This window comes from Mya arenaria, chromosome 9, assembly GCF_026914265.1.
Source record: "Mya arenaria isolate MELC-2E11 chromosome 9, ASM2691426v1".
NCBI classification, from domain to species: Eukaryota; Metazoa; Mollusca; class Bivalvia; order Myida; family Myidae; genus Mya; species Mya arenaria.
The window spans coordinates 15,078,866-15,091,201 of NC_069130.1; the positions used below are offsets into that span (position 1 = coordinate 15,078,866).

Genomic DNA, 12,336 nt, shown 5'->3' on the forward strand with positions numbered 1-12,336 from the left:
GTGGAATCAATTACTTTATATTACTATAATTTAGCTTATTGATACATTGTTAACATTCTCCATATAACAATATGATATCTACAGTTTATTGTTTACTCTATTATCTAAAAGTACCATCTTATACACGTTGATCACATATTATGACATTTGTCTTTTCTTTGTACGAATACTGTAACGAGATGCTTTATGCATAAGTTGAAATAAAATCTGTTCTGTTCTGTTCTGTTCTTAATAATATGGGGACCATATGCGTCCAAAAATTACATATTTGTGTACCTTAACTTTAAGCCGCACTCTCACAGATTAAACGTTATGACAACTGTTTTAGTTTTTGTCTTGGAACGAGCCAATTTTTGCGAAAGTCCATGGAAACGAGTTATATAAGATTGCTTACTAAAAATTAGATGGCAGATTTTTATATTTATATTCAAAAATTGATGTTTTATGCATTTTTCTTAAACCGTTAGTAACGGTTTAAGCCATAAAACATTTATTTTCGAACATAAATATAAGAAAATCTGCGATCTGATCTTTTGTAAGCAGTTTTATATCGGTGGATCGCAGATATTTACGCAAAAAATTGCTCATTCCGAGACAAAGATTAAAAGGTTGTAAAACGGTAAATCTGTGAGAGTGCACCTTTAAGGCATCTCGGTGAGTCTTATGCTTTTTTTATTTCTTTATTTCACCTAGGCAAGACAGGGCCGCACGACGATCGTTATTGCCCATCGCTTGTCTACAATCCAAAATGCTGACGTCATTTACGTCGTAGAAGATGGCGTCATAGTTGAAAGCGGACGTCATGCTGACCTAATGTCACAGAAGGGGGCTTACTATCAGTTGGTAACGGTGCAGATGTTGGTGGAGGAGGGAGATAATGGAGATGAAGATGACTTTCTAGGGGAGGAAGGTAAATTATACAGATTTTCGTTTTGTATATGAAATTCAGTTTTTAGTTTTTTAGATATATCTCAATAAAGCCATGAGCTGATCTTAACCCTTTGCATGCTGGGTAAATTGTCGTCTGCTCTAAAATGTCGTCTGGTTTATTCTAAATTTCTTTCAATTTACTTAAAACTTTGGGGATATATTGACTGAGTGGCAAACAGCTTGGAACCTGACCAGGCGCCGAGTTACTCGGCGTCTGGTCTGGTTCCAAGCTGTTTGCAAAGCCTTTAAAATCGCCATCAGCAGCCTAAGGGTTAATCCATCAGCAGCCAATTGTATAAAACCGGTTATCTTTTTGGTTTGGTCAAAGTTATCCGAAATGTTTATCGATTGGTCAATATTTATCCAATATTTTTTTCTAACCAATCAAATCATTGAAAAGTGTTCACTAGCCGAAATATAACCTTTGGACAACTTATCCAAGTTTTATACAAATGGCTACTGGAGTCCATTCCGAAGTATTGGTATTCATTTATATTAGCCAAGATAACTCCCCGTTGTGGTATGAGGGGCTTTAAACGTATCTGTTTCTTAAACTCGCAGTTGAATGAACACTGTGCTAATAACAAATTTCGTTAAAGGTTCTGTTTCTTTACCGATGAATAAATGCGATTAGTAAAATGTTAAGAGCTTATGGTATTTACAAACATCCGCACTCCTTGGTTATCAAAAATTGACCTCTAGAATAAAGCAAGCGTTATTACGGGTGTATTGGACATCTTTTTTTCTTTCTTTTTCATAAGAACAGACGAAATAAAATACAGCTTCACATACAATATAAGTGTTCATACATCTTCCCAAGCTCGATACATTGTTGAGAAGGGTGTTCCCGTAATATATCTAAGCATTCATTATCATGATACATCTTCCCCAGCTCAAGACATTGTTGAGAACGGTGTTCCCGTAATATATCTAAGCGTTCATTATCATGATACATCTTCCCCAGCTCAAGACATTGTTGAGAAGGGTGTTCCCGTAATATATCTAAGCGTTCATTATCATGATACATCTTCCCCAGCTCAAGACATTGTTGGGAACGGTGTTCCTGTAATATATCTAAGCGTTCATTATCATGATACATCTTCCCCAGCTCAAGACATTGTTGGAAACGGTGTTCCTGTAATATATCTAAGCGTTCATTATCATGATACATCTTCCCCAGCTCAAGACATTGTTGGGAACGGTGTTCCTGTAATATATCTAAGCGTTCATTATCATTATACATCTTCCCCAGCTCAAGACATTGTTGGGAACGGTGTTCCTGTAATATATCTAAGCGTTCATTATCATGATACATCTTCCCCAGCTCAAGCTCAAGACATTGTTGAGAACGGTGTTCCCGTAATATATCTAAGCGTTCATTATCATGATACATCTTCCCCAGCTCAAGACATTGTTGAGAACGGTGTTCCCGTAATATATCTAAGCGTTCATTATCATGATACATCTTCCCCAGCTCAAGACATTGTTGAGAACGGTGTTCCCGTAATATATCTAAGCGTTCATTATCATGATACATCTTCCCCAGCTCAAGACATTGTTGGGAACGGTGTTCCCATAATATATCTAAGCGTTCATTATCATGATACATCTTCCCCAGCTCAAGACATTGTTGAGAAGGGTGTTCCCGTAATATATCTAAGCGTTCATTATCATAATACATCTTCCCCAGCTCAAGACATTGTTGAGAACGGTGTTCCCGTAATATATGTAAGCGTTCATTATCATGATACATCTTCCCCAGCTCAAGACATTGTTGAGAACGGTGTTCCCGTAATATATGTAAGCGTTCATTATCATGATACATCTTCCCCAGCTCAAGACATTGTTGAGAACGGTGTTCCCGTAATATATGTAAGCGTTCATTATCATGATACATCTTCCCCAGCTCAAGACATTGTTGGGAACGGTGTTCCCGTAATATATCTAAGCGTTCATTATCATGATACATCTTCCCCAGCTCAAGACATTGTTGAGAACGGTGTTCCTAGGAAGCGCACACTGTCGGGAGGAGATGGTAAGGTGAAGAAGCAGGTTTCCCGCCAAATCTCCAGACAACTCTCGAAGGTCAAGGAGGAGAAGGAGAAGGAAGAAGTTGAACAGGTACGTCATCAATGATGACATAATGACGTCATCAACTAAAGTAACTTTTTATTTAGTCTCCTCTTTAATCTGCAATAATATACTTACCACAGAATGTATACTTATTACTGATAAATAAACCAATTTCATTACAAAAAAACACGACAAAATCATGTTTTCGATTCAAATGCAACTTTTCACAGCTTCATTAGAAGCTTCATGTTCTTAATTTATAACTTCTCTTTCTTTCTTTTGTGCATACTTTTTGGGGTGATACAGTCTTTTTAAAAGACAATATAATATAAATAATTATATAATACCTGTCTTTCATTCATGTCCAATTATTAACACATCCGCTGATTATTTCTCAGGAGACGGCGCCGAAGTCCGGTTTCTGCTCGATGTTACGTGAAAACCGGAAGGAGTGGCCGCTCATCGTACTTGGATGCATTGCCGCCGCAGTCAACGGCGCCACTATGCCCGTGTTCGCCGTATTCTTTAGTGAGATGATTAAGGTTTGAATGTTGACTGTTGTTAGCATTACTCTTATATGTTTAATTGAGATGGTCAATATATACTTTTGTATTTATTATTATATATACCTAATTTATACGTTCAATGGTAAAATCGAATTTTCAACACTTGACCGTACAATATATTTCTGTATCGGGACGCTAGCGCGTAAAAAACATCCTGTATTTTTCCGTATTGTACGATTTACGGGTCCCATATTAAACCTATGATAAAGGCCCAAACACGTGAAAAGCTTCCGAATGAAGATTCAAAACATCACTTTTTGTCAAAATGTTTCAAGGATACAAGAGTTCGATGTTGAATAAGTTACAGTCGAAACCCGTTGGCTCGAACTCGCTTGGTGCGATTTTCTCGTTGGCTCGAACTGGATGTAAATGTCCGATTTCCTAATACTAAAGGTATTCCCTCTTGGTTCGAACTCCTCGAGGCTCGAGGTATTTTTGATGGTCCCTGGGACCTCGAGCCAGCGGGGTTCGACTGTAAATAATATCTATGTTAGTCACATTCAATGTTTAATAAGTTATGCAATCTATGTTCATTCAGGTGTTCATTAACAGAGGCGAAAACGGTCTTTTCTGGAGTATGATGTTTCTAGTCCTCGGTGGAACACAGTTTCTGACCCTCACAATACAGGTAGGTACCCTTTTATTAAATACTTTATTATCTTTAAAGGCGGAGCTATTTTATGAATAAAATCGTTTATGGATTGTTCTGTTTAATAATGTATATTTTTGCTACATTATTTTCAATTGGTGAATTTCGGCTATTTTTGCTAAAACCTCATTAAAAGTAGTAAATGATCACGAATGAGAAATTCTATTTATTTTATCAATACCAATTCGAGTATTAATTGCGTTAAAGCTGCACTCTCACAGATATACCGTTTTTACATTTTTATTTTATTTTTTGTCTTGGAAAGAGCAAATGTTTGCGTTAATATCTGCAAACCAATAAAAAAAGATTGCTGACAAAAGATCCGATCGCAGATTTTCATATTTCCGTTCGGATATTAATGTTTTATGGCTTAATCCGTTACTAACGGTTTAAGAAAAGTGCATAAAACATCCATTTTTGAACTTAAATGTAAAAAAATATGCGATCAAATTTTTTTCAGCAGTTTTATATAACTGGTTTCCATACATTTTCGCAAAAAAGGCTCGTTCCAAGACAAAACAAATAAAGTTGTCAAAACGTTCAATCTGTGAGAGTGCAGCTTTAAATACATAAGATGTTGCTATATTGCGCGCACATGTTAACGTCAAAATTTATTGCACTAGTTATATAATTTAAATATATATACTGGTTAGCGACCCATTTCGGCCGGAAATGGAGGTTTTTCCTAAGTTACTTTTGTCACAAGATAGCTATTACGATAAAACTTTACACTCAGACAGGCTAGCTCTTCCGACAAAAACTGTGTTTTTAAAAAAAAAAAAAATAGCTAGGGATTCCGAATATCCCCACATGCAAAGTACCCCTATAATTTCGCTAAAATAAGCACCCTACTGTACCAATTATTCGCCCACCCCATAAATTCGCTGTTCTTACGATGTTTTTCGTATATTTCTCTCTAAACTATATCTTCAAACATTTTTAATGTATATGACCAGTCTAGCGCCGTTTAAAACGACAATTGATCAATAAATATAATATGTTAACTAATACATACTGTTTATGTATGTTTAAAATGATACAACAACTACTTTGTAAGCCACCTCTGCAGAAAATTTAAAAAGCTCCCGGGATTCCTTCTTAAAACATGACCTTCATTGTGTATGTTTATTTATAGACTTCCGAAGAGGGACAACGCATGTCCGTACAAGAATGTAATGATTAATTCAAATTTGAGTTGCTTCCCTTAGACGAAAAATTCGGCGATTACTTCACCGTTTTCAGGTTTTACCATTTGCTTTTTCAAAAATTGAACTTAAAATACAGCAATTTATGGTATTTGTATAATTTAACACCGGTTTAATACTTTATAATGACAAATCAATCATGTCGTCTGATAGTGCAAGGTATAAAGAAAATTAATAAATCCTTATAGGGCCTCATGCAAATGAGCGCGCGCGCGATGACGTCATCCCCGCGTGCACTTTACAAGGTCAGAAGTGTAAACAATGTTTATTTGGGTCGAATTCCACATACAACTTACATTTGAACGCAAAAAACAGCTGATATCTGTCAAAAAAGATGCCGCAATGAAACGCCAGACTGATTTGTGTAAAATATTTCGTTTTGACTGGTTTTAACTGGGTGGGCGAAAAAGTGGTACGGGCGAATAATAGGTCGCTAACCAGTATATATATATATCTCTTTTTTATTTTAATGACGCCTTATAATACTGGCAACGTCATTTATGATATTAAATCATAACTGAAATGATAACTATACTGAAACCCATATAAATCTATCTCATTCAGACGGTGAGTTTCGGCTACTCCGGTGAGACCCTTACGAAGCGTTTACGTCTGAAGACGTTTAATGCCTTCCTGCGTCAAGACGTCGCCTACTTTGACGACGCGAAACATTCCACTGGGGCTCTCACCACGCGGCTTGCAACTGACGCCTCCCTTGTGAAAAATGTGAGTAAAAATAGAACAACACGAACTATTCGTAGTCACACATATTTGATCCGTTGACATTACCATGAACCGTCTTAATCGGGGCTGTCTCTATATGACATGCCACTGACATCGTATTGGTAAGAGAGTAAGTGAATTTAATAAAAAAAGTATCTAATCACACACACTCCCTGCGTTGAGAAGTCACAAACAACGACGACCCTTACCACGCCACCGGGGCTCTTAACATGCGACTTGCAAAGGACGCAACCCTCGGTAAAAATGAATTACACCACGGAACCGCAGGACTTGCAGCCCCATCCCCACCAATCCCCGCCCCCAGGAGATGAGTTCTGCTCTTTGGTAGTACTTAAACACTTTCATAACTTTGCGTTCATACGTTTTATGACAGTCTTTGTGTCCCTTTAGGCAACAGGTATCCGAATAGCCACAGTGCTACAGTCTCTTGTGGGTATGGTGGCGGCTCTTACCATCTCTTTCATCTACGGCTGGCAGCTTGCCCTAGTGGTGCTCGGAGGGGTTCCGCTCATGGCTGCAGCAGGTAACACATCTTTTATGTTTTTTTCTTATACGGCAACAACAACAACAACAACAACAACAACAACAACAACAACAACAACAACAACAACAACAACAACAACAACAACAGCAGCAACAACAACAACAACAACAAAAACAACATCAATAACAACAAGAACACTAAAAACAACAACAACTTTTAATGCATTTAAGGCAATTATGCCTATAGCATACACATAGTTAATGAGCAAACAGGTAAAGTTTGCAAACACACAATAATAAAATGGTAACACAAGATGAATGATTGTCGAATAGGATTAGTGCAACAAAAGGTAAATCTAAGATGTTTAAATAACAACATTTTGGGATTAACAATTTGCTAGAAACAAAATTGAAACAATTAAATTGAAAATTAATATCATATTTGTCCAACTCTGTTATCTTGATGTTCCGGTTATGTCGAATTATAAAGAAATGTTTTGTAGTTCGGTTATGTCGAATGCTCGTTATCTTGAAGTTTTTTCCAAGATACCACAAGATACGACTTCGACATAGCAAATATTGACTGTATAAAAATTGGGATTTTCATTATAATGAGGACTTATTTTATTAAAATAAGGATTATTATTAACTATTTCTGGTTCCAGGCGCTATCCAGTTAAAGACCGTTATGGGTACACAGAAAAAAGACAACGTGGATCTAGAACTGGCAGGAAAGGTAGGCAACTCTTTTGGAATTTCATTGCAACAATTGATATGACGTGGGTTGTCCTTCCGACAATCTTCCTCGGACAATCAACCTTAGATAATTAGTATCAGACAATCAACCTCGGACAATCAACCTAGGCGATGCCATTCGTCACGTGCGTCATGTTAATTGTGTTATGATTAACTATTGCATTATACACATTTTTGTTGTATTTGCAGACGGCTTCCGAATCTATTGAAAATGTCCGCACTGTGCAATCCTTAAGCAGAGAGCCAGAGTTCTACACTAAATATACCAGTTACCTCGAGACACCATACAGGTAGGATCTGTACACTTGCCATAATTATATCTTGTGTATGTTTGTGTCGGTCCTTCCGTAGATTGCTTATATCATAAGGATATATACCTTTTCAGGGTTTATCCTTCCATTTTTAGCTCCACTGGCCGAAGGCCATGGAGCTTATGTCGTCACAGATTGTCCGTCGTGCGTGCGTGCGTGCGTGCGTGCGTGCGTGCGTGCGTGCGTGCGTAAACTTTTACTTTAAACGACATCTCCTCTGAAACTGATAAGCGGATTTTGACAAAACTTCACAGGAATGTTCCTTTGGTGGTCCTTTACCAAAATTGCTCAAATGGTTCCGGTCCATTGCACAATATGGCCGCCAGAGCTAAAAATAGCAAAATCTTTAAACGACATCTCCTCTGAAACGGTTCGGCAGATTTTGATGAAACTTGACAGTAATGTTCCTTGGGTGGTCCTTTATTAAAATTGCTCAAATGGTTCTGGTCCATTGCACAATATGGCCGCCAGAGCTAAAAATAGCAAAATCTTTAAACGACATCTCCTCTGAAACGGATAGGCAGATTTTGATGAAACTTGACAGAATTGTTCCTTGGGTGGTCCTTAACCAAAATTGCTCAAATGGTTCCGGTCCGCTGCACAACATGGCTGCTAGGGCAAAAAAATAGAAAAACCTTTAAACAACATCTTCTCAGAAACCGATGATCAGATTTTGATGAAACTTAAAAGAAATGTTCCTTTGATGGTCCTTTATCAAATTTGCTTCAATGGTTTCGGTCCACTGCACAAGATGGCCCCCAGAGGTAAAAATAGAAAAACCTTTAAACGACTTCTCCTCAGAAACCGATGATCGTATTGCAATGAAACTTGACAGAAATGTTACTTGGGTAGTCCTTAACCAAAATAGCCCAAACAGTTCTGGTCTGCTGCACAACATGGCAGCCAGAGCTAAAAATAGGAAAAACCTTTACACCACTTCTCCTCAGAAACCGATGATCAGATTTTGATGAAACTTGACGGAAATGTTCCTTGGGTGGTCATTAACCAAAATTTGTTAAATGGTTCCAGTCCACTGCACACCATGGCTGCCAGAGCTAAAAAATAAAAAAAACTTTATACGACTTGTCGTCGAAACCGATGACCTTTTTTCGATAAAACTTGACAGAAATGTTTGTTTGGTGCTCCTTTACTCAAATTGCCCAAATCATTTCGGTCCACTGCACAACATGGCAGCCAGAGCTATTAAAGTATTTTTTTTTTTAAATAACTTCTCCTCAAAAATTGATGATTGTATTTCTATGAAACTTGACGGAAATGTTCGTTAGGTGGTCTTTGCTTGAACCTTTTGGCCAGTGGAGCACAGGCACTGATGTGCCTCTTGTTTAAATACTGATCGGGACCCAGGGACAGTTTCACGAATGATCTAAGACAACTAATATTTCTCTGTCGAATATAACATCCTGGAAAAAACAGTACTAACAACTCTATTAGTTTTTACGATCAGTTGATTATTGATCCAGTGTGTCTGTTGTTAATGACTATCAGTTGAATATTGATCTACTGTGTCTGTTGTTAATGACTATCAGTTGAATATTGATCTACTGTGTCTGTTGTTAACGACTATCAGTTGAATATTGATCTGCTGTGTCTGTTGTTCATGACTATCAGTTGAATATTGATCTACTGTGTCTGTTGTTCATGACTATCAGTTGAATATTGATCTACTGTGTCTGTTGTTCATGACTATCAGTTGAATATTGATCTACTGTGTCTGTTGTTGACGACTATCAGTTTAATATATTGATCTACTGTGTCTGTTGTTGACGACTATCAGTTGAACATTGATACACTGCGTCTGTTGTTGACGACTTTCAGTTGAACATTGATCCACTGCGTCTGTTGATGACGACTTTCAGTTGAACATTGATCCACTGCGTCTGTTGATTACGACTATCAGTTGAACATTGATCCACTGCGTCTGTTGATTACGACTATCAGTTGAACATTGATCCACTGCGTCTGTTGTTAACGACTATCAGTTGAACACTGATCCACTGCGTCTGTTGTTAACGACTATCAGTTGAATACTGATCCACTGCGTCTGTTGATAACGACTATCAGTTGAATATTGGTCCACTGTGTCTGTTGATAACGACTATCAGTTGAATATTGGTCCACTGTGTCTCTTGATAACGACTATCAGTTGAATATTGGTCCACTGTGTCTGTTGATAACGACCACCAGTTAAAAATTGATACACTGTGTCTGTTGTTAAATGTTACCTGTTAAATATAGAGTGAATGTGTCCGTTTTTAACTATGATATATTAAAAATAGATCTCCTGTGTCTGTTGTTAATGATGATCTATTGCATATTGATCCAATGTATCTTTTATTGGCAAGTATCATTTGAATATTGATTCACTGTAAATTTGACGTTTCAGGACCAAACTTCGTATGACGCAACTGCAGGCATTTGGGTTCGGGTTTTCTTCGGGTATTGTGTTCTTCCTGTATGCTGGTTGCTTCCGGTTTGGGGCCTACATGGTCACCCTTGGCCAGATGCAGCCCGATGATGTATTCAAGTAAGTACAAATCAGGGATGGATCCCTGATTTGACGTAAGAGGTGGCATATCTTATGGGCTCAACCTTTCGACTTGCGCCCCTCCCTCAGAAGCAGGGGGGGGGGATACTCCACCAAAACAGTTTTAATAATTTCTAGTCCGAAATGGTGTGCTAGGGGCGTATTTTATTACTTATTGTCTCCTATATTGAAAGAAAAAGTGAACTAAGTCGATTTCAGGGGGCGTGCGCTGGGTGCACCCCACCACCTATGAGCTTCTAGTGCAAATGACGTTAGTTTAAAAGAATGAAAAAATACGCATTTAGAGGTTTATAATTTGATAAAGCTGCAAGCATATGTAAATGTAAACCGTTTCGCGCATACTGATGAATATAAAGGGAGTGAAAAGTGATTTTTGAAATGTCGCATTATTTCAGGGTTTTCTTTGCGATCGCGTTCACCGGCCTTGTCCTTGGACAGCTAAGCTCCTTCCTGCCGGACTACTCCAAGGCGGCGACTGCCGGTGGGATGATATTCAAGATTCTCGACACAATCCCAGCCATAGACGTGTCGTCGGAAAGGGGCCAGTACCTGGTAGGTTTAGCTATGGACGGTTACAAGATTTGGCGTTATAGGGGTGACTCACTTTTGGGAAGCAGGGCGTGCGCCCTCTATCACACACATTTAAACAGTTATGATCTTAATGTGATATGGCGTGTTTTCTCCCCAAATACATTTTGGCTATTTAATATGAAATGGAGTATTCTTGTTTAATTGATAATATTTTGTATACTTAACTGATCCGAGAAGTTAACTAAGACAACAAAAACACTGGGGACGGGGAGGGTGCGGCGGCACCGGGTGTTCCCCGAACTAATCACACCTGGATCAGCTAGTGTTAGGCTTTAGAAATTCAGTACATATTCATAGGTCGACATTTACTTATGAGCACCTTTTTTAAGTGAAGCAGACGAGAGAGAATGAATAACACTAAAGGGAGTTAATTCGAGTATACGAGTTATTCTTATTACACATCCCTTTAAGTTAATTGATGTAAATAAACCAGAACTAAACCCTTTGTAATGTTTTAACATTTCATATATATTTAGATCGTTGCTTGTTCTTCAAATATTATGATAATTTTTTTAATTAGCTCCGAAGTACCCCACCCGACGTTCATAATCAGCTGAATGATGTTAATCATTCACCAAGAGCGTATCAGGGACAGCGACTCTTGGCCGCTCATTAAAAACACCAGACCCCAATTTCTCGAAATTTCTTAAGTCCCGTATAACAGGATGGAGCTAAGCTTACTATTTTTGTCAATAATTTGCGTTATATTCACTTCTTTGATTATTTTTTATACCTTACAGCTTTCTATACAATCCAATCGAAACATATTAAGTGAACTATGACAAACTTACTTAATTCCTAATTTTCTACTCCAGTCCGATACATCAGGGAACGTCGAATTCAGGGGCATCCAATTCCGGTACCCCACGCGACCGGATGTTGAGGTCCTTAAAGGGATCAACATAAGTGTTAAAGCAGGTCAGACTGTGGCCCTTGTTGGACCGAGCGGATGTGGGAAGTCCACCGTTGTCTCCCTTCTACAGAGATACTACGACCCACAGCAGGGCTCTATAGTGAGTTGTCTTTTCAGTCGGAACTTCTCGGCCATTTTCCATTGGAAATAACCTCGGATGTATGTCGGTACTTCAATAGAAGTACAAAAATAGTTCGTAAAATTAATAAAATATATTTTTTAAATGTATTGTTTTTAAGTGTAATTTTGTATTTAATACTTTGTTCAAATTGAATCCCTAGGAAAAGTAGTATTGCATACATAATTAATAATCCTAAAAGTAAAGGTCTATGGTTTTATCGCTCGATCAAAATTGCTTCGCGATCTACTTGAAGTAAAGAATTCTTACACTGTATCATACAATCGTTCATATACATCCGCGGTTATTTTCGATGGAAAATCGCCGAGGAGTTCCGATTGCTGTCTAAACGTGTGCAGTTCTTCACAGGGTAAATAACACCAATTCGGAAGTGACTAGACAGTGTAAAATGCCATTTTGTTTATACATGA

At 37.9% G+C, this 12,336-nt stretch overlaps 2 protein-coding genes across 5 annotated transcripts in view; one reads left to right on the top strand and one right to left on the bottom strand.

Annotated features, from left to right (window-relative positions):
- Positions 1-12,336, bottom strand: part of LOC128245308 (neprilysin-1-like) — a 180,504-nt gene that overhangs the window by 109,212 nt on the left and 58,956 nt on the right. The gene's annotated exons all lie outside the window — the stretch shown is intronic.
- The window catches only part of LOC128245306 (ATP-dependent translocase ABCB1-like), a 52,121-nt gene that overhangs the window by 33,147 nt on the left and 6,638 nt on the right, over positions 1-12,336 (top strand). For all 4 annotated transcript variants that reach the window (XM_052963430.1, XM_052963428.1, XM_052963429.1 and 1 more), the window contains 11 exons: positions 694-910; positions 2,909-3,051; positions 3,402-3,545; positions 4,108-4,197; positions 5,988-6,149; positions 6,558-6,690; positions 7,316-7,386; positions 7,596-7,696; positions 10,122-10,262; positions 10,679-10,835; positions 11,690-11,887. In XM_052963430.1, coding sequence (XP_052819390.1) covers positions 694-910; positions 2,909-3,051; positions 3,402-3,545; positions 4,108-4,197; positions 5,988-6,149; positions 6,558-6,690; positions 7,316-7,386; positions 7,596-7,696; positions 10,122-10,262; positions 10,679-10,835; positions 11,690-11,887 — 1,557 coding nt within the window. The remainder of the gene's footprint in view (positions 1-693; positions 911-2,908; positions 3,052-3,401; positions 3,546-4,107; positions 4,198-5,987; positions 6,150-6,557; positions 6,691-7,315; positions 7,387-7,595; positions 7,697-10,121; positions 10,263-10,678; positions 10,836-11,689; positions 11,888-12,336) is intronic.